The 23819-nt window shown below is 38.3% G+C and overlaps 1 protein-coding gene across 1 annotated transcript in view; it reads left to right on the top strand.

Moving 5' to 3' along the window:
* RSRC1 (arginine and serine rich coiled-coil 1) overlaps positions 1–23819 on the top strand; it is a 164785-nt gene that overhangs the window by 20193 nt on the left and 120773 nt on the right. The window contains exon 4 of the mRNA XM_075761672.1: positions 15813–15983. Within this exon, the coding sequence (XP_075617787.1) occupies positions 15813–15983 (171 nt within the window). The remainder of the gene's footprint in view (positions 1–15812; positions 15984–23819) is intronic.

The raw sequence follows: 23819 nt of genomic DNA, 5'->3' as shown, positions 1-23819 counted from the left end.
CCTTTTCCTATTTTTCTACTATATAGTCTTCTTGAAGTTCTTCCAAATTAGATTTTAAATGCCAATTAGGAGGTTGAATATACTAAAATAAAAGCAAATACAACCAAAATGGCCTCACCTTATGGCTAGTTAGGCTTTTCTCTCAAAAGCGGAACCTTTGCTCTGAGCGTGGCTTTGAGAAAGATATTCAGCTTAATGAACACATTAATTAGAACCATAACTATTTATAAGATAATTAGAAACGAAGCACGGTAAACTGGGCTTTTCCTGCAATTAATGGAGGATTAATTACTGGAGGTAATGAAGTGGATTTTTAAATGCATTAAGGTGAAGTACAGAGATGTGCAAGGCTTTGTGATAGTTGCATAATTATTCCAGGCTGTTTGAGCATAGCTCATGTGAGATCGCTAATAAGCATCATTGCATCATTATGTATGCACTTAAAAAGACTTACCACCAAAATGACTGCCTAATTATTTCTAATTGGCAGGAGTCTGTGTAGTCATTGAGCTGTTTGTAGCCATTTTAAGGTTCATTTAACTATCCTTGGGGCCATGTGATAGATGGAAAAAAGCTTCAACTACACGCTGGCCTTGGCTGGCGCCGTTAATCAATTTTGGTGGGCTTCAGTTTGAAATGCATTTGCTCATGCAGAGGTCAAAACCTGAAGTAGTCCAAGCAAAGTTTGGCTTTTTGAAGCCACTTGACTGTATTCATTAGCAATTAGTAAAATAATTGTGTCTGTCACTATATTTGGATTTCCATATGACTTGGTATTCTTTCATCACTGTCCCTTCTTATAGCATATTAGCTTCACTGGAAACCAAATATTCTTCCAACAGACCCTTTTAGCAACTTCAGTGTAGTGGCATATGTTCCCATATAGTACCTTTCTTCATTCATTTGTTAGCTTAAACAGTGCACTACATTTCAACACAATCATCTAATTTGCTCCCGATTGATTGCCGAGTGAAAGTTTCTACCCAAGGACAACATTTTAGGGCTTTTAAGGGTATCTCTGAGGAATTAGTCATTAAGCATTAAGAGAGGAAGCAAGTAGTAGTCAAATCGAATTCTGACGTTTACCAGAGTTTTGTAGTTAGGGGCATCTATTTCCAAGATGTTGACAGCTATGTATATTCAAGGACATCTTCTGGCAGAAGCAAGCCGTGTAATAATCATGCTTGTTTAAAAACTCATTCTTATGTGAATGCTAGTGCTCCGGTTCTGTCAATAATTACATGACAACTCTGGTGACCATCATTTGAAAATGACCTTTTTGAGCTGTTATAATTAGTACGTAGTTATTTTATCTTACTCGGTCAGATTTAATGTGACATCCCATTAGGTAAGCGTCTGTGAAAGTTTTCAGTGAGCGCATTGTCCTGTTGAACGTAATCGTAACCATCTGTGGGATGTTGTCAATGTACATAAGCCATTCATATAGCTTAAGAAAACACTGGTGAGCAAATTGTAGGCTAATAAAATAAAGGTCAGCTTTGCCATTTTTGCTACAAAAAAAGTGGTTCTAGTAATTCAATGTTAAAACATAAGTTTAAAAAAAAATAATAGTTCGGATTATGGTTAAAGTGTAAGATTGAAAATTCATTTTAAAAAAGCAAAACATGTCACTTATGAAATATTAGTTCATATAACTGATAAGAGGTTAAGGCAAATGAATTGTGGTAGCGTAAACTAAAATATAAACTAATTCTTAAGGAAAGCTGCAAAATTCTTTCACATTTTAAAAACTTTTAATTTTGAGACTTTTATAATGGTAATCTTTGAGAAAAGATCACTTTTGTGAACAAATATTCAACACAGAAAAGCTATATAAAATACAAATAGCCTTTCTTATTTATACTCGTCAGGAATTTTATTTTATGAAGTCCCGTCAAATACATGGCAATGGAAATGCTGCTCTGTAGATGATCAAAACTATTGCTAGGAAATTGATGTTGTGCTATTTCTCTGCAGACTCCCAGCATTGGGGCACTGTTAAATAGTGTTATGCCGTGTGAAATTCACAGCAAATTGTTCTAGATGCCTTTTTTCTGTGTGTTGGGAGAAAATATGACTGACCTGTTTTCATTGACATGTAGTTTATAAATTTGTATCTCAATTTTGACTAATAAAATGCAATTTTTTCAAGTCATTAATCTTTTGTGAACTCTCTAATGCACTGTATTTTAACAGTTTGAGTAAAGATGCTTTATCTCATAACAAAAATATGGTGTACAATTAAAGGTTGTGTTGTTGGGACAATATGCTGGGAGAGGATCTTTTGTCAGGATTTTGTAAATTTGTTTTAGCATATTTTAAAAGAAAATGCACATTAAAAAAAAATATCTAATAAACAACTTGGTTTCATTTTAGGTAGAGCAGCTCCCTTTCTGGTGAGAGCTTCCAAAATATATCCGGACCTGACTCTCCTACTAAACCAGAGAAGAGATAATTTCATATTTTTCAAGTAAATGGCTAAACAGTAGTAGTAAATGAAAAATATAAAATTTAACATAGTGAGCAAATTAGTCATGCCCCTTCTACAAGTTGGAGTTAATGCTATTAACTGAATAGCCCTGAATCTTTTGCTTCGTTTGTCTGTGAAAAGTTCAAAGGCTTTTTTTTTTTTTTTAAAACTGTCCATTCCTCAAAAATGTGAATATAATGGGAATTTATATGGGGTTTGTTCATAACATTGCTTTGTATCTTATTTTCCAATGGGGAGGCAGACAACAGCTGCAAACAGCAAATAGGAAATACGTCTGAGAAATAGGAAATGTAGGCAAATTTCAAGCAAGCCTTCAACTTAAATTATCCATTTATTCGCCATTATTAATTTCTAGTCAGCTGGTTATTCTTCTTCAAGCCTCTGACATCAAGAATTTTAACTATCAAATGAGAATAGAAGGGTTCTCTCTTTCATGATTCCAGTCTGCTGTTAAATTGACTTGTGAAAAGCCAGTAAATCAAACCGGGGTAGCCGGCAGAGCCAACGTGAATACAGAGAAAGGAAGGAGTGTGTGTCCATGCTGTTGTAGGGCCCAGCCGCTCCTGAAGGAGAAGACCAGCGACCTCTCCCGATGGGGTCCTTGTTGTGTCTGGTTTACAGGACAAAGACAAAATCTGCACAGTTACACGCTGTACACCCTTGAATGTCCTGCCTGCTGGACCCAATGAGCAAGTAGTTGCCAAAATCGGCGTGTATCACCAGTTTTCCAGCTGCAGACTGCAAACGTGCATAAGATTGCAACTTTAATCTTGAGCCCAAGTCAATAGAGCCCCTTAATCAGAAGGGTGATAATTAAGGGTTGTTAGGATGTGGCGGTATTCAACCTGAGCCTGAAAGGAGCATCAGAAGTCTGAATGTTGCAGATCAGGCAGCAGGGTAAAGTAAGATTTTGAGTGTTCTGGTGAAAGCTTTCCTGAAGACTGTGGTAAGGTATCTGAACTATGGAGTATTCCCATGCTTCAGCTAAATTAAAAAGATCGAATTATCTAAATAATACAATGAAGTCTTGACCTTATTTCAGAACATATCTTACAGTAAACCGGTAAGATCACAAGATTGGTGCATCTTATGAAACTGAGGCTTGGTAACCAAAGTTATCAATTTTCTAGTGTGTTGCAACTGGGAAGTACAATAGATTTAGAGATGATATCATCCTGTCTGAGGAATGGTAATATCTTGATTGCCCGTGGTTAGTCAATGTGCCTTTGTTACTTAGAACAGGAAAGTGCCCGACAGGGATCAAGCTGTTAGCGTGCTGTCCGCAGCATGGCTGAGTGTTCAAAATAGAATTTCAGCCCCAAAGACTTGGTAGTTTGATTAGTAGCAGGAAACAATAGGTGTGGGAGGGGAAAACAAAGTTGGAGAGATGTGAAAAATACGCAGGAGTAAAACAAGTGTCTGCCAGCGCAATGAACCGCGGGCAGCTGGCAGTGTCATTGCGGGCACGGGGACGTCAGTGAGCACTTGAAGGTGACGGAGGGCTGCAGGCAAGTTCTCCTTGCTTCGTACGTTGTTAGCTTAATACGTGTTACTGTCTTTCAGTTCTGAAATCTCACTGTGTTCCAGTTCCCTCTCCTCCAACTTCCCCATAATGGCGTTAATGTTCTGGGAGTCGTGATGTAGCTGGTGGGAAGAGAATCGCTGAAGCCTTTGAGGGACGCAATAGGCAGTGTTTTATTTTTGGAGATGGCTTGTTAACTGCATAATTCTGGTAATATTCTCAGTGATGGAAATAATACAGTTTACGTTGTAATTCTTGTCTTCGGGTTTTGAAATCGCGTTGAGCGTAGCGTGTAACAGCTGCTGTCGCAGGCTTCTTGCAGATTCAGGAAGGCCGCACGGTGCCGGTCTGTAATTATTTCATGGCTTGGTGAGGTTTTGTTGTTTTAGCTTTTAAACAAAAAGCAAAGCTTAGAGGAGAATTCGATAGTAAGACTGAGAACCTTTTTTTAAATGAAGGCATGGGTATGTAGAAATTGCATTTTAATTGATTGTTATTACAATCAATCTAAATTGGGACTAATATCAAGTAGTTTGTGATCATTATCATCAATTGATCAGAACAGTCATAACATATTTTGAAGTATAGCAAGCAAGTAGTTTTATTACTTTATGTATTTTTTAAAAAACAATCCAGATTTTGTTGTTTCTTTCTGGTATGTTTTATTTTACAGTATCTTGTGTAACAATTGTAGGTTCCATGACGACAACACTTTTTAAAAATTTTTTTATTTATTAAGTGGAATTTGCAGAGTTCCCCTCCCCCTTTGGATTTTTTAATTATTCATTAGAGTTGGGGTTTGGGAAAGACACAGCAGGGTTATAGGTGATAACTTCCAGTAAAGTAGATTTTGCAGCTGATAAGACTGTCAGCCATGTATTCTTCATCGGTCTCCAGCAAATAAACTCTGCAGTGTTCATCTAGGAGAATATTAAAAAAAAGACCATGCTTTCCTCTATCTACTCTATGTTTGTAAAATACAAAATATTAAAGTAAGATGCATTTAACTTGCATATAAATTAGAAAATTATCTTTGCATTTATAGAACATATATTGAAAAAATAGTAATAAAATATACAAACTGTTTATGTGGTGTCTTCAAAAGATTTTGACAGTGTGGCATGATATGGTTTTGCTTTTTGTGTGTGTGCTTCAGGAGTTTCTAAAGCCCTTTTATGACTTAATTTTCGGAGACTTGATCCAATAGTCAAATTATAGCTATTTTCATGAAATATGTTAAGGGATTTTTTTGTTTGGGGTTTTTTTGTTGTTTGTTTGGTTTTTTTAGTTTGGGAAAACAAGTGGTATTCTAAAAGTCTTTACACTGCATGAACCTGTTGTGGTGAAAAGTATAGGTGGAATATCTCAAACTTGTAACATCTCATTTAATTTAAACCTAAAATGTCTGGTTATCACTGAATTAAAGAAAAAAGTTTCCATTTTTCTTAGTTGTGACCACAGAGTAATGGTTTAATTTGTTACCAGTCAAGTCAAAGTAGCCACACAGCTTTTCATCCAAGTATTATTTCCAAAGTGTTGTTTGAGACTTCCGTTTGTCATGTGAATTGAGTCTGTCTCGATAGTTCCAGTCTTTTAAATTAGGTATTTGTTTCTATGGACAAGCATATGCTTTACTCTTGTCTTTAAGCAGGTTGGGTTTTGGGGGGTTTGTTGCCTTTTAAAAGGTACTGCAGCTTGCTGCAGTGTTGAAGAATGAGAAATGCTGAGATTTTTTTTTTCTGTAGGTTCAGTTTTGGATCCGTGCTGGTGGTACTTACTGGTTTGAGTGCCTCGTGCTGACACCAGTGGTGCTGTAACGCTCTGGGTTGGGTTTTGGGGGTTTTTGCAGTTTTCGAGAGCAGTTAGTGTCCTGTGGTTTAAATTGATTTCAAGCATCTGTTTAGGTAATTTCATTCAGCTGTCTAATGTCTCTTTGTGGAGGTAAGTATACATCAATATTATAGCATCTTTAAGCTTGAACCATGATTGGGGCCTCAATCTTAGATGTTTTATAATCACAAAAAATAAAGCAGTGTCTTTTCTGTTGCTATTTGACGAGTAGTACTTACCTGTAACTAATCTGAACTTCTCAGAGGCACCAGGGAAGTAAAAAAATTCAACCTCGAAACCTCTCATTTATGTTCCTTAACTTTTTAACATAATATTGGAGGTGTTGTCAAATTTACAACAAATAATTACCTGGATAGTGATTCCATCTGGAAAATGAATTTGACCTTTTTTCATTGCTGTGTGGTACATACAGATCTTCCTGTCATAGCAGATGCAGTCACTAATGCCTGCGTGATGTAGAAATAAATAATTTGGTGTATTTATTGCGAGTCCTGAAAGTAAGCTGGACCCTTGCTTTTTAAAATAGATTCCAGCTGTATAAAGAATAGAATACCTGCATGTGTATGTATAAATTAATTACAAAGCCTGATGAATTTACTTGCTGATAGAATGCCACCTTATTTGTTCATGTAGAATTCAAGTTTTCTCTCTTTTTTTAAGAATGTAAAAAAAGATGTAAAATGTCTTGTCTGCAGGATTATACAATCTAAAGGAAGAGACGTTTCATACAGCCCATTTTTTTTTTCTGGTTGCTTTTTCTTCAACCTAAGCAGTGGCAGTTCTGGAATTCGGTTAGGAGAGGAAGGAATCCTTTTTGCTGGTATTTTTGTGAGGCAAATTAACAACTGTTTTGGTTTTGCTTCACCTTGTGGTTGAGTAGCTTTTATCTTCTTGCGTGAGCAGAAGACAAGCTGGATGTTCTCAACCCATTTTCGTTCTGATAACAGATTACTGGAATAATAATTACTTCTCTCATCAACCTTAGCTTTGGGTTTATTTGGAAGTTTGTATATAGTATACATGCAGCTGGGTGTTGCATACGTTTGTGTGGGTATATGTGTTTTTTATGCCCATGAGTCTAGAACTTCAAGACTGCTAGAACTGCTTTGAATGAGAAAGGATGGAGAATCGGAGGGGTGGCTTGCTGCTTAGTTTATGTAATAGCCAGGACAGGGTACCAACTTCTGTTTCTTTGCTATTTTATTATCTGAAGGTTATTAGAATTAAATTCTGGCTTTTTCTGCTCAATCATGAGATGGCTACATGAATGTAGGTCTGGGAAAAAAAAGTTCTGTTTTGAGGCAGTCTCTAAGAAAAGAAAGATGTGAGAGAAATTCATTTCACATAAAAACAGATGTGTTCTTCAACTGATGGTCCTAATTTGAGGTGAAGTCTTAGCAAAGAGAGGCAGTGCCGAGTCTTTGCACAGATTAACAAGGAAAATGAATGATACAACGTGTTCCCCCCCCCCCCCGATAAAGGTGAGGCCAAAAATCCTCAGCTCCTTTGGACCAGTTATACGTCGGGCAAGTCATGAGCTCTGTGTAAGCTGAAGGAATCGAGTGGGGAGAGATTCCCCTCCTGCCATCAGGGAGGGAGTGGAGCAGTTCACAGTTGCAGGAGATCAGTGGGAGCTGTTCACACAGCTGTTCTCCCTTCCCAAATCCCAGCCAGCACACTTCATTACACTTCCTTTGGCCACAGCTGCTCCCACTGTCCTGCATCTGTGTGAAAAAGCCTGTTGAAAAACAGTACGTAGAGTTTTCTGTGCCGAATGCAAAAATAATGTGCGTCCAATAATGCCGCAGTTAGTTTATGCGCTTACATACGTATCTAATGTGCATCTGGCCTTCTCAAGCAGATCACACTTCTGCAGGGAAGGAAATGCTCCCCAGGTGAGTTGTTTGGTGAAGGAAGCGAGTTGTAGTTACGTGCAGGTTGGTGTAACTAGCTTTGTTAGGCACTCTGTAAAAGCACATCAACAAAACCAAGTGGTTCATCTCCATGCTCGAATAACAGCTGTTTAATCTCAGATGTATATTTCTGGTTTTCAGATAATAATTTGTAAAGTCTGTTTTCTGGTTTTAGTTTTCCATGACGGCTTTTGTCGAAGTTCTCCTGCAGCTGGTAGGGTTGTGGTCAGCTTCTCTTCTATCGCTCATTCCTTAGGCGAGGAATTCTGCCCAAACTCCATGAGAAGCAAGTCTCTGAGCAAAGGGCTGCTGCCACAAAAGCTCAATTTAGGTAAACTTTATGTATGTCTGGAGTCAGTTCTTTTTCACGTGTTTTGATCTCGTGTAGGTTTTCCAACACCTTTGTGGTGATGTGGGCGTGCTGAACCGGAGAGACGCTGTCGTTGCCGGCACTGGATCTAGAGTCTTTCCGCTACTGTCAGCAGACTCTTTGTAGGGTAGTCCAGGCGTTGTGGCAACTTTGATCTCCTTTGGAAGTGAGAAGAGGTACACCAGAAGGTTGTAGTCTGGGGGACTGAATTGGTAACAACCGGACTGCTTGAGAATAAAGATGACTAAAAGTAATGTCTTCTCTATCTGTCTTTCGGTCTGGCTGCATTTACGTACTGTTCATGCCAAGTTTTCAGTTACTACTTTCTTTTTTTTAATTACAGCTTACTGGAATTTTGAGTGTTGTTTCCTCGTATGTTTGATTATGTAATTAATGTAATTTATAGGGGGAGAATTCTTAATTACTGAACTAAGTTGATGCCTGTATCTGGTGAATCCAGTCTCTCAGATCTGCAAACTGTTTTCGTGGTTGTCCCTGTTACTGTTTCTATTTCATCTTGCATTTCTCTGGCACTGTGGATGATATCGTATCTTTAATACCCCTCTATCTTGTCACTTACCAACTGTTTAAACCCGCCGGCTTGAAACCACTTCTTTTTCCTCTTAGCACCAGTCATTTCAGACTTAAAAGCTGACTCTCTGCTTCTGCTCAGCTTCATTTTCGCTCCTCTTATTTTTAACAATAAATAAACCGTATTATCAAACACGTTATCTATATCTGACTTCCTCAAATACATGCATTTTAAAGTTGCAAACCAGTAGTGATCTGGAATGTGTTACAGAAGTAGCAGTATTTGTATAGTATTAGTAATTTCCACACTCTGAACAACTGCAGTTGAGGCTTGAGATTATTTTATCTTCCCCAAGAACTTGTACCATGATTTGTTTTTTCATGCTAGTGAAGTTGAGTTAAATGAGAAACTTTCTCTTAATATGCTCTGAAAGAGAACATGTCGTTTTGCTGCAGTTAGTTGTGCATTTGCACTATGTCTTTATTACCAACATGAATATCCAGGTTTGATGCTGTGCAGTTGTGCTTCATTGTTCTCTCCCAGACTTTTGATTTATTGCTGAAGTATTAGAGAGGCATGAATTTGTTGGGGTTTGTTTGTGGCTATTGAGCTAATAATAATCTAATAAGAATTATGTCAGCTGAGAGATACTTAGGAGAACGCTAGGGAAGAAGTTGACATCTCGGAAACCTTCATTTGAATGGCAGTTGCCCTTTGCCAATAAAGATGGTTTTGGGGTGGTTTTTTTGGTTTTTTTTTTTTCCCAAAAACTTACCTTCACTGAAAGAACGCTCAGTTTGAGCTGTCTTGTGTTATCGTTCTAATTCCTCTTTCCATTTAAAAAAGTCTGCCTCGGTGACTGTTTTCAAATTGTAGGGTTTTGAAAAGATTAGATGGTACCTATAAGATATAGTTCAATGCTTTAGTGCAATATAATTGGGGAAATACTAAACGACACTGACCTCATTTCCTTTAGAACAATGAAAATTAATAGTTTCACGTTTTATTAGGCTGATATTCCAGATGTAGTGTACATTTAATTAAGTGTAGTTTCCTTTTGGTTATGGTATGTGTATCTGCTTTTTGTCGCAAATTCTTTCTAGTTTTACAGTTTTCCACATGTTTTCTTTCACCATTTATGATTTTTTCAAAGCAGGGCTATAAGGATTTAAATCACTTTAGCATGCAGCAAAACAGTTCCCATTCAAACAATAAACGCCATTTTAAAAAGCCTTTAGATCTTCTGTCACTTCATAAATATAAATGTATAAAAACATTATGCAGTTGTAGTGCCCACCTGCTAATTAAATGCAGATTTCCTCAAACTTGTTTTAAAATCTGCTTATTTGTTTCAACTCTGTCTCTGTTCAGAATGCATATGGCCCTTGTGAAACTAATTATGCTTATGGAGCAGCTGTTAAATTTAGTGCAACTAATTTTATCCAATATTTTACATTTTAATTGATTACCTGTGAAGAAATTAGCAAATTAACACTTATTGTGCAGTAACTGAATGGGCTTTTATGGATACTTTCAATTTTTACAAGTGGACTAAGTGTTGATGGAATAAAGACATTTCTTAGGATTTTAGATAGGAAAGTTATTGGTGAGCCTTGATTATCTGGTGTGAGAATTTAGGGATACTGAGTGATGCCAAGCATCTGTGTGTTCTGTAAGTTAGACATGAAAAGCAGATTGGAAAGTAATAGCTTTTCACAGAATTTTGGTAACATATGGGCTTATCTGGATCTAAGAACTCTTTGAAGATCTTTGAACTTGACTAAATGACTTAACCTTTGGCATGGTGGGTGGGTGTTTTGTGTGTGCTGGTTTGGGGGGGAGGGGGGGTGCATGCTGGCAGTCTACTCTCCAGCTTGATTTTTTTTCTTTTTCCTCCAGTAGTTCTATAATTTGAACACTTTGGGACTTGCTTTAATATGAATAATCGGGATAGTTTTTACTTTTCAGCAGTAATAAAATAAAAAATCTTTATTCTCCACTTGATCTGTGGACTTTTGGTCTTGTTTACCGATGAATTCTTGGCACAGATGACTTCTTGTAACTCCATTTCATAAAGTTATATCTTTATTTCCTGGTCTGTATATATTGCGAAATATTTTATTCATAGTAACATACAGGTGGATTTGTTCATGCTACAAATGGAAATGTATTGCAACGGGATGTACATGGAGTAACAAATTTAGTATTCTTTAGTTTTCACTTTATGAAAGTATCTTCCACTGTCGAGAGCCTGTTGCGTGTTTTGGATTTAATATAGCATCTTATGGAAGTTTGTATAAAGTATTCTTATTTTAGGATTTGGGGCTTTTAGATACTCTTCTATCTTCTTAGCCTAATTAGAACGGTAACGAACAGTAGAGTGAAGTTCTGTGCCGTGAAGTGCAGCTGTCCGTGCAGGCTCTTGCCGTTACCCCGTGGCTTCAGGCGGGACCAAGTTAAGCGGGGAATCACAGCTTTGACACCGAACAGTCCTGTTGTCACCGGCTTCCTTGAAGCTTGCGGTTGGTGTTGCAGAATTAGTCTTGATTCCTATTAGCAGGTGGGTTTAATTAGCCTGGGATGTAGGAGAGATCGGAGCCTCCCTCAGAGCTGGAGGAAATTAGGCAGGGTTTAGATATTGAGGTCTTAGAAGTTGTGGGTAAGAGGGGAAATTTAAGTGGCAGCTTGTTTTGGGAGCACTTACCAATAAATAAAATCCCAGGAAGAGTGGTAACATCTGCCTATACAGACAGAGCACAGCCTTGTGCGTACTTTGTGGGAAGCTGTGCTTTTCCTTCTTTGTATTCTTTTATATGTTTTTGTGTCACTTCTTTGCTTTTTGAATACACGTTTTTGGTCTCTGTGTCTGGTGTTGCGTACCTTTTGCTTCCTTCTTGCTATGAGTCCCATCTCCTTATCTTCATTTATTTAAGTTTTCTTAACGTTATTAAATCAATCTCATTTTTGTTCTCCTATTTAAAATGCTGGACTTCTTTCCGTCTTAAGGTTACATCTTACGCCATTTTTTTAAAGATGAAGGGAGTCTCTTCTTTGCTGCTTCTTTTGGTCAATCCCTTCCTTAAGCTTTTCAGTTTGGGGAGAAAGAAGCCCCTTAGCTCATATTTTGTTTTTTAATGAATGCAGGGAATGCCTCTTTGTAGGAAAATAAAAAGGCAATGGGTTTTGCCTAAGTGTTTTGCAGTTCCCCCTTGTTCCTGCGAGACTTGCACTGCACAGTTCCTGCACGTTTCGGTGCCCGTCCACGTTCATGGCCTGAAGAGGTACGGTTTCATGCATTCTCGGAGTGATGCAGCTTTCACTCAGTGCGTCAGTGTAATTGTGGCTTTTGCTTCAGTCGGTGCTAATCGTCCTTTCCTACGGCACTTCACAGAACCTGAGAGCTCTCAGAGTGCACACGTAGCAGAGATCGAGAAGATTGAGAAGATTGAGGTCTTACCTGCTCAGCAGTTCTTATATGGTTTATTGCTGGCTTCCTGTTAATTCCTGTTCACTTTTAGATGCATTTCTGGCAAACTTATTTTATCATGTCAGATGAAATTGTTCGAGAGCATTATACTGCAAAGATTGTTATTTTTTGCCCTCTTATGTCTGTTATCTGTTATTCTCTGTGCTCCCTTTGTTTCATCAAAATGTGGTAAAACTGCATAATGCATCTTAACTCATAATATACTAAGCTGTTACTTAGATAGTTAAGCAAATATTTTTTAAATTTTTCATGCCTATTTATTTGTGTGAGAAGCCCCTAAGATTTTTTTTTCCCTTTCAGACTAGCAGACGACTTAAGCTGAGTCTCAACTCCTGTTTAAATTTATTCATAAAACAAGGTGTTGTGGTTGCCTAGTGGTTTTTCCAGTAGTCCTCTGTTACTATGCCTGTGGGTGGATTGCGAAGGAGAAAGGTTAATACAAGATAAGCTTTTTCAAAAGTAATCACTGCTGTACGATGTTAGAAACACAGTAGTTACCCTAGTTTAAAAATGATTAACAGAATCTAAATTTCACTAGCATTGAGGAATTGAAGGGAGAATTAATGTTCAACTGTTTCTTTTTTCTTTTCCTCAGTTTTCCTTATTTGCTTCACCCCTGTTAATGGCTGGGATTAATACATCTTTCTGTATTTTTGGAGTTCCGTTGCTGTCTGTGCTGTATAAATACTGTTTGTAATCAGCGTAAGTAAATACAATGAACTTTAGCAGGTAGAGTCGGTTTTATTTGGGAAGGCTGTAGCTCTGGAGCGCTAAGGGAAAGTAATGAAAAATGAAATATTTGCAAAGAACTTTGTACAGTGATGGAAGACCCTGGAAAACTCATCTTTGGAGGAGGTCAGGCCATGTCTCTGCGGATCCACGGCAGGTCGTCGTGGCTGGTGTTTTCCTGGTGCTACGTCAGTAGGCTGTGTTAGGGCGTGCTTTCCGCATCCCTCAGCACTCCAGTCTTGGCCGCTCTGTCCTGCACAGAGCAAATAAACCCTGCGTACATCTCAGCTATCGGAGAACAAACGTATAGGAGAAATCGCAAGTTGAATCAAGTGCAGCGGGATACACTAGATCTACTTTGGAGCTTTTTTCTGCGCTGTTCCCTCTATAGATCCCCTAAAATAGGGCATTGCGCTCAGCTTGGGTTAGGCTGGGGTCTGCACCCCGCAGAGGCGGCCAGGCTTCACGCCTGAACTTGAGACCCTTCTACGTGTGCTAGCTTGTTATCTGACCAAACTGAAGTCGTCTCTGCATGAAGCCAATTCTGGATTGTCTGCATCTGCACTCTGGACTGATCTACAGCCCAGATCAACTGCTCTGATAATTGAAGGATTGACTGAACTAATGCATCCTGCAGAGATGGCTTCTGTGAGTAGAACTTCACATTTTTGTTAAGATCTTCACTGTAATAGCCCGTTGATAGTCATCTACCTGCCTCACCTGCGTGACCGTGACAGGGAACACAACCTGTATCAGCTATTTTTTATAATTGTAAAACTCAAAGGATACACAATTATTATTGACCACCCTAGACTAATAAATCTTATGGGTGCGGAAGATTGCAAATAAAAGAACAGTGACAGCTTCTGTAAAGAAAACGTAAGTTTGTTAATGCTGTTATAAATACGTTATTACAGATTTGATGCAGCAAATCTACTTCTGATTTTTTAAAAGCTGTTTTTCTGTATATAAGTTATACCTGCTATTTGTTCTCCTTAGACATGTGAATGAAGGGAAACCTAGGATTTGAGCATCCAGCCAATCTGAACTGAATTTGCTGTTATTTGCAGCTGTGAAAGGTAGATGTGAGAACAAGCTCAAATTTGAGCTGAGACAGTAAGCTCTCAAGCAATAAATATTTTAGATTCCTCAGTTATTTCTGTTTGAAGGACTACACCCTTAAAGCAAGGAGAGGCCTTGCATCAAACGAAGGTGATTTCTGTTCCTGTAGGGTACTTCTTGGTTGGTTGGTTTTTTTACCTGCAGACTTCTTGGAAATTGTGGTTACCTTTGAATAGTGAATGTCTGTAGGGCAGGGGTTTGTAAATCTGTGCTGCTGCATCATGGTGCTTGTAAAACTGGTGCCTTTGGGCCAACCAAAAAATAGATCTAAAATTCAGAATACTCTTGTAGGATCAAAACTTCCTCCACCTGAGGACTAAAGGATGGATGGATGGATGCTTTTTAATTTGTCATGACATGATAAAAATCCGTTTTGAGACAGAAAATGTTCTATAGTTCATAATACACCACTTAAGTGGTAATCTGATCTATTGTGTTAGTGCTAATAGTGTGACCGATAACAGGAGATATTGTGTTGCAAGAGATGCCATCTGCTGAATGAAACGTAAAACTGAGGCTCTGACCTCCGGTGCTAGTCTGAAAGGCTCAGTGGCAAGAATAGGTGTGTTAACCCCGCTATGCTGGACAAATTCCAGACTCAATAACGACATTCTTCCGAAATGTAATTTATAGCTTCATCTGGATGTAGTATTTTCTTTTGCTTATTCTATTGCTGAGTTTTATTAAACAGTTTTTGCCTTTTAAATGGAGTGATCTTTTTCTATGTGATTTTGCTTTTAAAGGCCTTTGGAATTTTGCTCTCCGAGAGGTGCTAAATAAATTTTTTTTACACTGTTTTAAAAAATGCTGTTTGCCCCCAGCCCTCTCAGTACTTAATGAAACTTTTCGATGACGTGCCATCAGAATGTTTATGAAGATGTGTGTTCTAATAGAAACTAATGCAAGCTCGAACTGCTGTTTTCCTAAATATTCATTGTCTATAGCTATTCATGTACCATAGAAAAGATATATTGATCCATGATAAGTTATAAATTAAAATTTAGAAAACAATCTAAAAGAAATTCAGGAATCATGAAAAGGTTTTTTGGATACATATAGAAACAGCCATATTGTAATACTACTTGATCTTTTTTTTATTCAAGTATATCAGTAACGTATTTATTACAGAGGAACGGGTAACGTGATTGAGAACAGAGTATCTTATAGCCGTGTAGGAACTTGTAACCAAGAACCAAATATGCGCCCAAACCCTTGCACCTGCATTCAGTTTCTGGCATTATTGGGTCTGTAGAGTTGGCCTGTTTATAGGTTTTCTGCAAAGTGTGTTTCAAATCTGAATTGGATATTAAGAAGCTGCGTGCAAAGATGGGGTTTTGACATGTCACTATTGGGGTTTTTTGAACATTGTTCTTAGTAGTAATGTATTGAATATGTAAATACAAGCGCTTAGAAGCAGCTATAAATTGGTTGATTATTTGCCAGCTAAATTGATCACAACTTAAGAATTTAAAGTTTAATGTTCAAGAAAATAGTTCCTTCCTTTCCTTCTCCAATTGCTCTAAAGATTACTCTGGTAATACTAGATTACTTTGGGTGAAGGGGTGAATACTAGGTATTGTGGTTTAATTTATTTTGTATTCTTCCTTCAGAGTAGAAGCAATGCTTTCTTTTTCACTTTTCTTTTGATAAATTGGGAGGTTTTTGTTTAAAAGTATTAAATCACTAAATGATTTGAAAATGTGTTTAAAATAGTTGGACTATGTAACAAATCTAACATACAGTGACAGTAGAAAATGTATGACTGCTAAATTTTAATACTGTGGATTTTGTGTAGATCACGATCAAGACCTCGTCAACGTTCTTGTAGTCGAAGTAGTGAAAGATCCAGTCATAGGAGAACTCATAGCGGGTCTCGTGAAAGAGAGCGGCGTAAAGGCAGAGAGAAAGAAAAAATAAAAGAGAAGGGCAAAGGAAAAGAAAAGGAGATATGTGGCACGAAGCATGGGTAAGTGAAATGACAAACAATATAACTGTAATAAAAACAGGGAACAATTTAGTGTTTTACTTTTTTGTAATCAGTTTATTTTATAATATGTGGTATTTTATATAAACCAAGCGGAAATTATTTTAATCTTTGAATATGTGATTCTTAGTATTGTAAAGTTCTGGAATGTGACAACATTTCCAACTAAATGATGGTTTAATTTACAGTTCTTCCCACCCCCCCCCTTGATTTGCAAGTATGTTGAATAGCTTTCTTCAGTTGATTAATATAAATATTTTTCCAATACATAATAACCACAATTTAAGGAAAAAATGAGGAATATTGGAAAGTACGAAGCCTATTTCCTACAAAAAGATGGTTTTCACTGTTCACACCCCCCACCAACCCCCTACAATGTCAGAAGTTCCTGTTGGGCTTCATTTGTGGCTGAAGGTATGGCTTCAGCAGAAGCACTTGCTGTGGGGGAGTGACGGACTGCTTTTCAGAACCTGCCGTCAACCTAATTTCTCCTTGGAACGACTTGGATTGTTGATCTTGGTTTTTACAGATTTCAGAAAAGGCAATTTCTGTAATTACCTCTGCTTTATATACCTTGATCTCCTGCAGCCTTTGCTGTGGTGTTTATCTTTTCCCTGTTTATGTGATTGGTTTCGAAAAGGAAGACGCTGATGCGTCACTTCATGAATTCCCCTTTGGTGGATTCCTACTGAAACGCTAAATGGGAATTTCTCGAGTAGCATACTCCACCCATGTAAACCTCCCTGGTTTTATGGCTTGATGATACTAGTTATTTGGTTTCTCAGATATCATTACCTACTTGTCCATGGTTATAGCATTGATTATGTGGTTTTTTCCTTATTTGCAGTATATCCCTTAGGCTGCTGGGAACTTCAAGAGTGGCGTCTTCCACTCATTTTAAAGGATACTTTCCTTATTTTACTCAACCACGTGGAATATTTCTCAGTTCTTGTTGCAGATGTTTTCAGCAGTCTTGGCATTCAATGTAAACAGAACCTCGGAGATGTTTGCAGTATGTCTGATAAGTCATAAACAAGATGCCTTTTACCCAGTTACTGAAATTCAAATATATTTTGATACTTCTAGAAGGCTTGAGGAGAAGGCTGGATGCTCCAGCCAAAATTGTTGAGTTTTTTCATTGGTGGGGTTTTTGGGGTTTTTTTGTTTGTTTGTTTTTTAATTGAAGTAGGGAAAGAATCCATACTGAGCACAGAACATTTGTTGTGAGAGAGGTTTTCTGGACTTTGTGTAGAAGCACATCTTAAATCATGTTGGAGTATATAGCGGTGCTCTGTTAGCATACTGCCTGACTTTACATCTTTTTATAATGAGGATTAATATGAGAAGGCTGTAGGAAGAACACAGAAGTGCCCAGAATTTTTTTGGAAGCAAGCAATTGACCTTTATATTTTGATAACTTATGAAATTGCTTATGCTAAATTTGAAAACAAAATGCCCTGTTTGGGTCATTTCCAAGGTAGTTAGGACAAAGAGTACAAATTGATAATAGAAACATTTTATGACATCAGTCCGTTTTCCTCTGAGCTCAGGTACCGACTGGTAGGCTTTGTCCAGGGATTTCTTACTTGGAGCGTTCTTAGACCATAAAATGAAGTGCACCTAGGATGATGTTGATGTAATCTGTGCTTCATAAACTTTTCTGAGAGGGGACGACATGTTTTTCAGTTTAATCAAATAGCGATCAAAGTCTATCTGTACAGACAATATGGATCTGAGAAGCTCATTCCCTTTACAGTTATTTGTCATTCTGAAGATTGAGACTGTATCAGCATCGCATTATTGTTTGTTAAAGGCTTTGCAAAGCAACATATTTGAATACACAGAGAAGACAGAGCTCTCTGTCTTGCTATTTGCAATTACTGCACAATTATTTGTCTACGGAACGTTCTGTTACGGGCCCCAGTGAGAGTGAATTGGGAACCTGCAGTTTTCCTTAAATGCAGGTGTGTAGGAACAAAGAATTAGTGTAGTTTCTCGTTGCCTTGTGTGTGCTCCAGGAAAATGAGGCCAAGAAAGATGTTTTACAGTTGCGTGTTTGTATGAGGCTTCCTCAAGCCTCCCCAGCTCTCAGCTGTCTTCCTCTGTATCATTTATTTATGTATTTATTTTCTTGTTGGGTGAAAAGCATGGGAAAGAAAAGACATCCTTGGCCAAGGAAGCTCACCTGTCCTCATTCTATAGATGTGTAGGAAGGAGGTTGGTACAACACAAACCGAGGGGACCTTTGCCTGTGTAAGTCTATTGGCTTCTGGCATTTTTTTTCTTTGTTGTCTGCAGCAGTAGGGAGATTCGATGATTTGTTTGTTCTGTCTTGATGCTCATTTCTGAGGAAAGCACCAAGAGAGAATTTTTTGTTTTCCAGTAACTATAAGGCTTTTAGTAGTTGGCTGTGGTCAGCAGAAGGTAGCAAGTTGGTTTTGCTGATATTTTTTGAGGATATATGTTATAATCTAAGATTTTTGTCTTGTAGTGGTGTCAGATGTCCTCTTGTGGGTGTGGTTAGAATTATAACTTATTATTAGGGTTGCCTCCACAGCCGAGTGTCTTAGCAGATCCTGCGATTGATGCCAGTGTGCTGCAGCTCGAGGGTTTGCTCCCTGTGCTTGAACTTCGCTGCTCACCCAACCGACTTAACGCTGGGGTAGACCAGGAAGCACTAAACCGATCTGCTCCATCGGCTGTCTTCATCGGAGAGACAATAAACAGAGATAGGTGATGCCTCCTCGAAAATGTGTGGCTTTTTCTTGTCTTATGTTGGATCCAGTTTAGATAGGAAAACAAGAAGTATTTTATTTTTCCTCCTGGCATATTCTGCTGTCGCTAGCACAGTGATGGTGCTGGTTTTTTCAACTTGTTCGCTTTTTTTTCTCTCTCTGAAGTATGAGGAAGAAAGTCTAAATGGACACAAAAATGACTGCAGGTGTACATTTGGGTGTGGAATACTGAGAGGAATCTGTTGTAGATCGTTCTCCCATGATTATATTTCTAGATCTTCTGTCTAGATCAGCACTGAAAGTAATACTGTTCTACAGAGCCGTTCTAGAAACTCCAGCAGCGGGGGATCCGTAGAGGAAAGAATAGTCCTCTGCCCTCTCTGTTTGGAATAGATCCTCACAGGTACTCCGAGACACATCAAGGGCCAGAGCTAGTTTTCAGTTTAAATTTATTTATGTTTGGAATGTATTTATTGAAAATAGCTACTTTAAAGCTATAACGAAGATCATCCTAAAGCCAGACTGTGAGATGAGGGAATATAAATTATCAAGCGCTGGTTGACTTTACAGTTTAACTTTGCATAAAAGAAGGTATTTAACTTTGTCAGCGCTGCAGGCTATCTGATGTAGGTAGTCGTATATTTGGGACTTGACTGTTCCTCTCCAAGTGCAGAATCAAAATGCAACTTTTGCACTAATTAAGGAGCAAATGGTTGTATTTGTTTGTGGCTCATATAAACTCTAATGCTTATTTTCTCTTCTGCGGTTGGTTTGTGTATGCTTGTGGATGTGAGGGGAAAAGGCTGGTGTTTGGTTTTTAAATCAGGGCAACTTTAGGTTCTTTCAGAGTAGATCTTGTCTTCACAGTGAACATCTCAAGAGATTTCAAGAGTAAAAAATTCTGCCATAGTAACCCAGTCATCGTCCTTTGGCGTTCTCCATTTTGGTGGAGATTCTTTAAGGTTGAGCACTGAGCTTCTGGAATGCTGGAGCGGTGTCAGCTGTCTCGTGGAGAGAGGCTGTATGACAGTCACAGCAGAACAGCTGAACCCTTCTGTTCTTACAGTCTGAAACCTTTGCAGGGATGTGCGGGAGATTGTGCTGCTTTGAATTTGGGTTGGGAAGCTCATTTACAGCATCTGACAGTACTTGATGAAAAAACCTGGTGTTAAGAGCAGTCTATCAAGCTTTGAAAGAGTTTTGTACTCGCTGAAAATGTAAAGCAAACTCAGAAAGCGTCCCGGCAGCACACCCTAAATATTCATAAACAAAAAAATGATCCGTCTTTCAGATTATCAGGGTTATTTAACTTCCAGTGAAAACTCTTTGCAAAATAAAGCTGATGACAAGCAGGTAGCAAGAAATGTTCTTAACTAGTTTGTATTCAACTACTACAATGCTACTTATTTTCCTTCCATGTTGCAAGGAATCTGAACTAACCAGTTCGCTTTTACTGCTTTGGTCTGCTACTCTCAGCAGTTGTTGGAACTGTGTTCCCCCTTTGTTGGTTTGCTTTGTATTTCTGTTGCAGTGCATGGGAGAAAGACCTTTATTGCCTGGAAGGATATAAACAAAATAATCAATGGTATGGCTTCTTCTGACTACCTGTTGCCAGCGTTTCCAAAGTAAAAGCACTTGCTTGGCCTTGTAGCCTTTTCTATTCGTCCAGTCTCCCAAGTTTCAAATCCTGTTTCTCTGTCTGTAATAACAATATTGTTCTCCAGTTATGACCCATGACTGCAGTAGTGATGTCGTGTGCGTTATTGCTTTCGACTGTTGCTATAAACTAGAACCCTACCAGTGCTCGTACTTTGGAGTTAGCTTTCCTGTTCTCAGGACCGTTTAACTGACAAGTGCTGTGTCGAGGTGTTACCGCACCTTTGTAATTTTAGAGCACGCTATATCTACTGATCTATTATGAAGTGTTACAAATAAAATGGAATTGATAAAGTAAGGACCAGTATACATTTTGTGATGCTTTATCATTTTCTGCTAACTCTGCAAAACTTTATAATGTGTAGTCGACATCTGGTGTCTAGTTCTTACCTGTAAGTTTTAGTCTAGTGATTTTCTTTTATTAAATTTTTGTTTATTTGAAAAAAGCAAAACTTTAGTGTTCTTTGTTCTGCCAGAGTAGTTTATCAGGTCCTACGCTTGGCTGTCCCTTCCTGTTTTTCTTCTCTTGGTCTATTTTTTTTTTTTTCCCCTTGCAAAAATGAATCGTATGCGAGAGTGTGCACTCTGGGCTAAAATGAAACAAAAGAAGGGTGGCATTGATCAGAAAAGGTCACTGACTAAAAGTGAAGAGTCTTGTCTCTGTGTCAAAGGAATGGGACAGGTTGGGTTTAAATTCCAATGGCTTATCAAGAAGGGAGTTGCAGTTCTCACAGTAGGCCCTCGCTGTGTGGATTTGATTGATTACAAGAAAAATTAGTCATAGTCCTCCTGGAAATATAATGATGTACTTTGTCCTATCAATCTGACTTTAAAAAAAAAAAATTTAAAAAAATCTTGTTCGTTGTTTGGTAAAGCTGAATTGCACTAATTTCTAGAAACATATGCTTAAAAATAAAATTTGATCTGGTGGCAGTGGGGTTTTATTACAGAATCCTTTCTTCCTATTGGAAAAGATTCTGTCCCAGTAAAACAGGAAAACAAGGTGGTAGATGCAGTCTGGGTTATTGATCAAGTGCTAATTTGTTGAAAATTCTATGTTTAGAAAAGGTAAGTTACAGGTAAGTGAAACAGCTTTCTCCTGTTACAGCTGCGTGAGGATTACCTGAGCTGTACATCAAGACTGTGGCTGGAGGAGGTTCGGGCTTCAGTCCCATCCGACCCGTTTGGGTGCCTCAGCCTCGTGTGCCATTGCCCCTCGAGATGAAACATTCTCAGCCTGCTCTTTCTGACGTGCAAACGTGATGTGCGTGGATGGCTTTCATTCTGGCAGCCCCTTAGTTAAGGCTGAAGCAAGCTTCCAGCCAGTCCCAGAATGTAATTTTTATTTGATACACCTATGGGATGCTTCCTTATCACTGAGTTGTAGCCTTCCAGCACCTGACACGCAGTTTGTCTCCTTCTTTTCCTTGTTGGAAGAAGTTATATATCGTGTTCGCTGGAAAGCAGCAATTATTTGCTTGTAAGGAAATAGAGCAACCCTTCTTCCCCTCCCATGTTTCTTTGGCTTCAAAGCTGAATGCACCAGTCCCGTTTGAAAGCTTTGTTCTTATTGTACGGTGTATGAAGTGCTAATATAGTATTAGCTAGACTATATCCCGAGTCTTGGACATTAGTGGATTTTTAAAAGGTCTCTTTAGACTGCGAGGTGTTTTTTCTCAATTTTGTAAGGCAGCTTATTTGACAGGCATACTAGCACTACAGTTTTGCCTTATATATAGGCAATGTGATATTTTCTGTAATACTTTAAATGTATCGACATAAGTAACTGTTCCTAACGTGTATTTTTCTAAGGTGGTGTTAAATCTGGGAAATACATCTATTTTTAGTATTTCTAGAAGTAACGGTACATAGTTCTGTTAAATCATGACTCGAGGGCTTGCCATGCTTCTGTTGCATTCCACAGGGTGGACCTGATGACCGCAAATCGTGGCTTGCGGGCTGCCGTGAAAGCTGTCGGTTCTTCTGTCCACTCCCACATCCCACATTTAGAGCAGCAACTTTGGCGTACTAGTAATCTTCAGATGCCAAAGTCTTCAAAAGTGAAGTGTTTTATAGCACTGATTTACTTAAACACGTAATTATATCACTACAATATTTTTCCACTAAACTTTTTGCTAATCAAAGTGTTACATTCCTCTTTTATCTATGCTTTTTTTTAATTCACTTGTTTTAAAACAACTTGCGTACGTGTCTTTGCTGACTTGTATGTGCGTGCTGTTGAATGTTGATGTTTAAAGTCTTGATTAGCTGAAAAACATGCAAGTTCTGGCATTCTGAGATCATTGTTCATTGTTGAATGGGGGGCAAAAAAAACCTACTAAAAATTTGTTAGCTTTAAATAACTTACTAGATTTATGGGTTTCACCCTAGCTTTCTTAGTAGCAGAATTTTGGATTACTTTAAGTGGTTTTGGCAATTTTTAATGGCCTAAATTAAGAACAACTTCTCAGTTGTTATGAAAAAAGAAGTGGTGTGCCATTAATCAAACCCAACCACTGTTTTAATTTCGGATACTTCATAAGGGTATCGATACAGTTTTGCATTAATAGATTCACAGCTTCCTAAATACTTTGACAGATACCTCGGAGCTGAAGAGTTTGTTTTTCAAATATAGCCTTCATTTCTCCTTTTAATTCAGTACGTTAAGTCTTTAAATATTTGCTGAGGTCCGTCTGTCTAGGGGACCTTTTTCAGTGGCATTTAACCAAAGCACTCGCGGAGCTGTAATTTCTGTGCTCAGCCCTGGCAGCGTCCCAGGAGGTTCCGCGGGCGAGAAATGCCCGTCGATGAGCTTTGCAGTGCTTGGCGGAAGGCGTTGGAAGTAAATTGGGAATATTGGACTTCTCCGAGTTTGACAGCAGTCAGACACTCCTGGAGCTCGTCATATTTTATTTTTTTTTCTTACCTCTTTGCACACTATGCAGTTGGAAGTCATTTATGGTAATTTTCTCCTATTTGCATATAGGTTATAGAGTTCTGTGGTGCAAAGCGCGCTCAGAACTCCTTTTAAGTGTCTGTTCAGATCAAAGCAGGACTGTGTGATAGCTGTTGTCTGACACCAAGCTGTGTGGTGTTGTTTTCATTAAACATTTATCGCACTTCCAATGTGACAGCAGGCAACTTTGTGCTTGGGCAACATGTTTTCATGCAAAATTTATTGAAAAAGACGAGACATTGTAAAGAGATCTTGTTGCCTTTCACCAGTGGCGAAGGGTAAATGTTTGATTGGAAGGAAAGATACCTCGAGTGCGTTTCGGTGGTGCGTTACACTGAAGAGCTGTGAAACGCTTGGCTTCTAATAAGCAAGTAACTATATCTTAAAATTGTTGTTTGTTCTGAGGACCTTTGCTTTGGCAGGTCACTGGAACATTTTTTTCATTTTGATTCTACTTGGTTTTAACGAGGG

This window comes from Balearica regulorum, chromosome 9, assembly GCF_011004875.1.
Source record: "Balearica regulorum gibbericeps isolate bBalReg1 chromosome 9, bBalReg1.pri, whole genome shotgun sequence".
In the NCBI taxonomy this organism is placed as follows: Eukaryota; Metazoa; Chordata; class Aves; order Gruiformes; family Gruidae; genus Balearica; species Balearica regulorum.
Note: the sequence above shows the minus strand (reverse complement) of the source record. Positions and strands in the feature narration are given on the sequence as shown.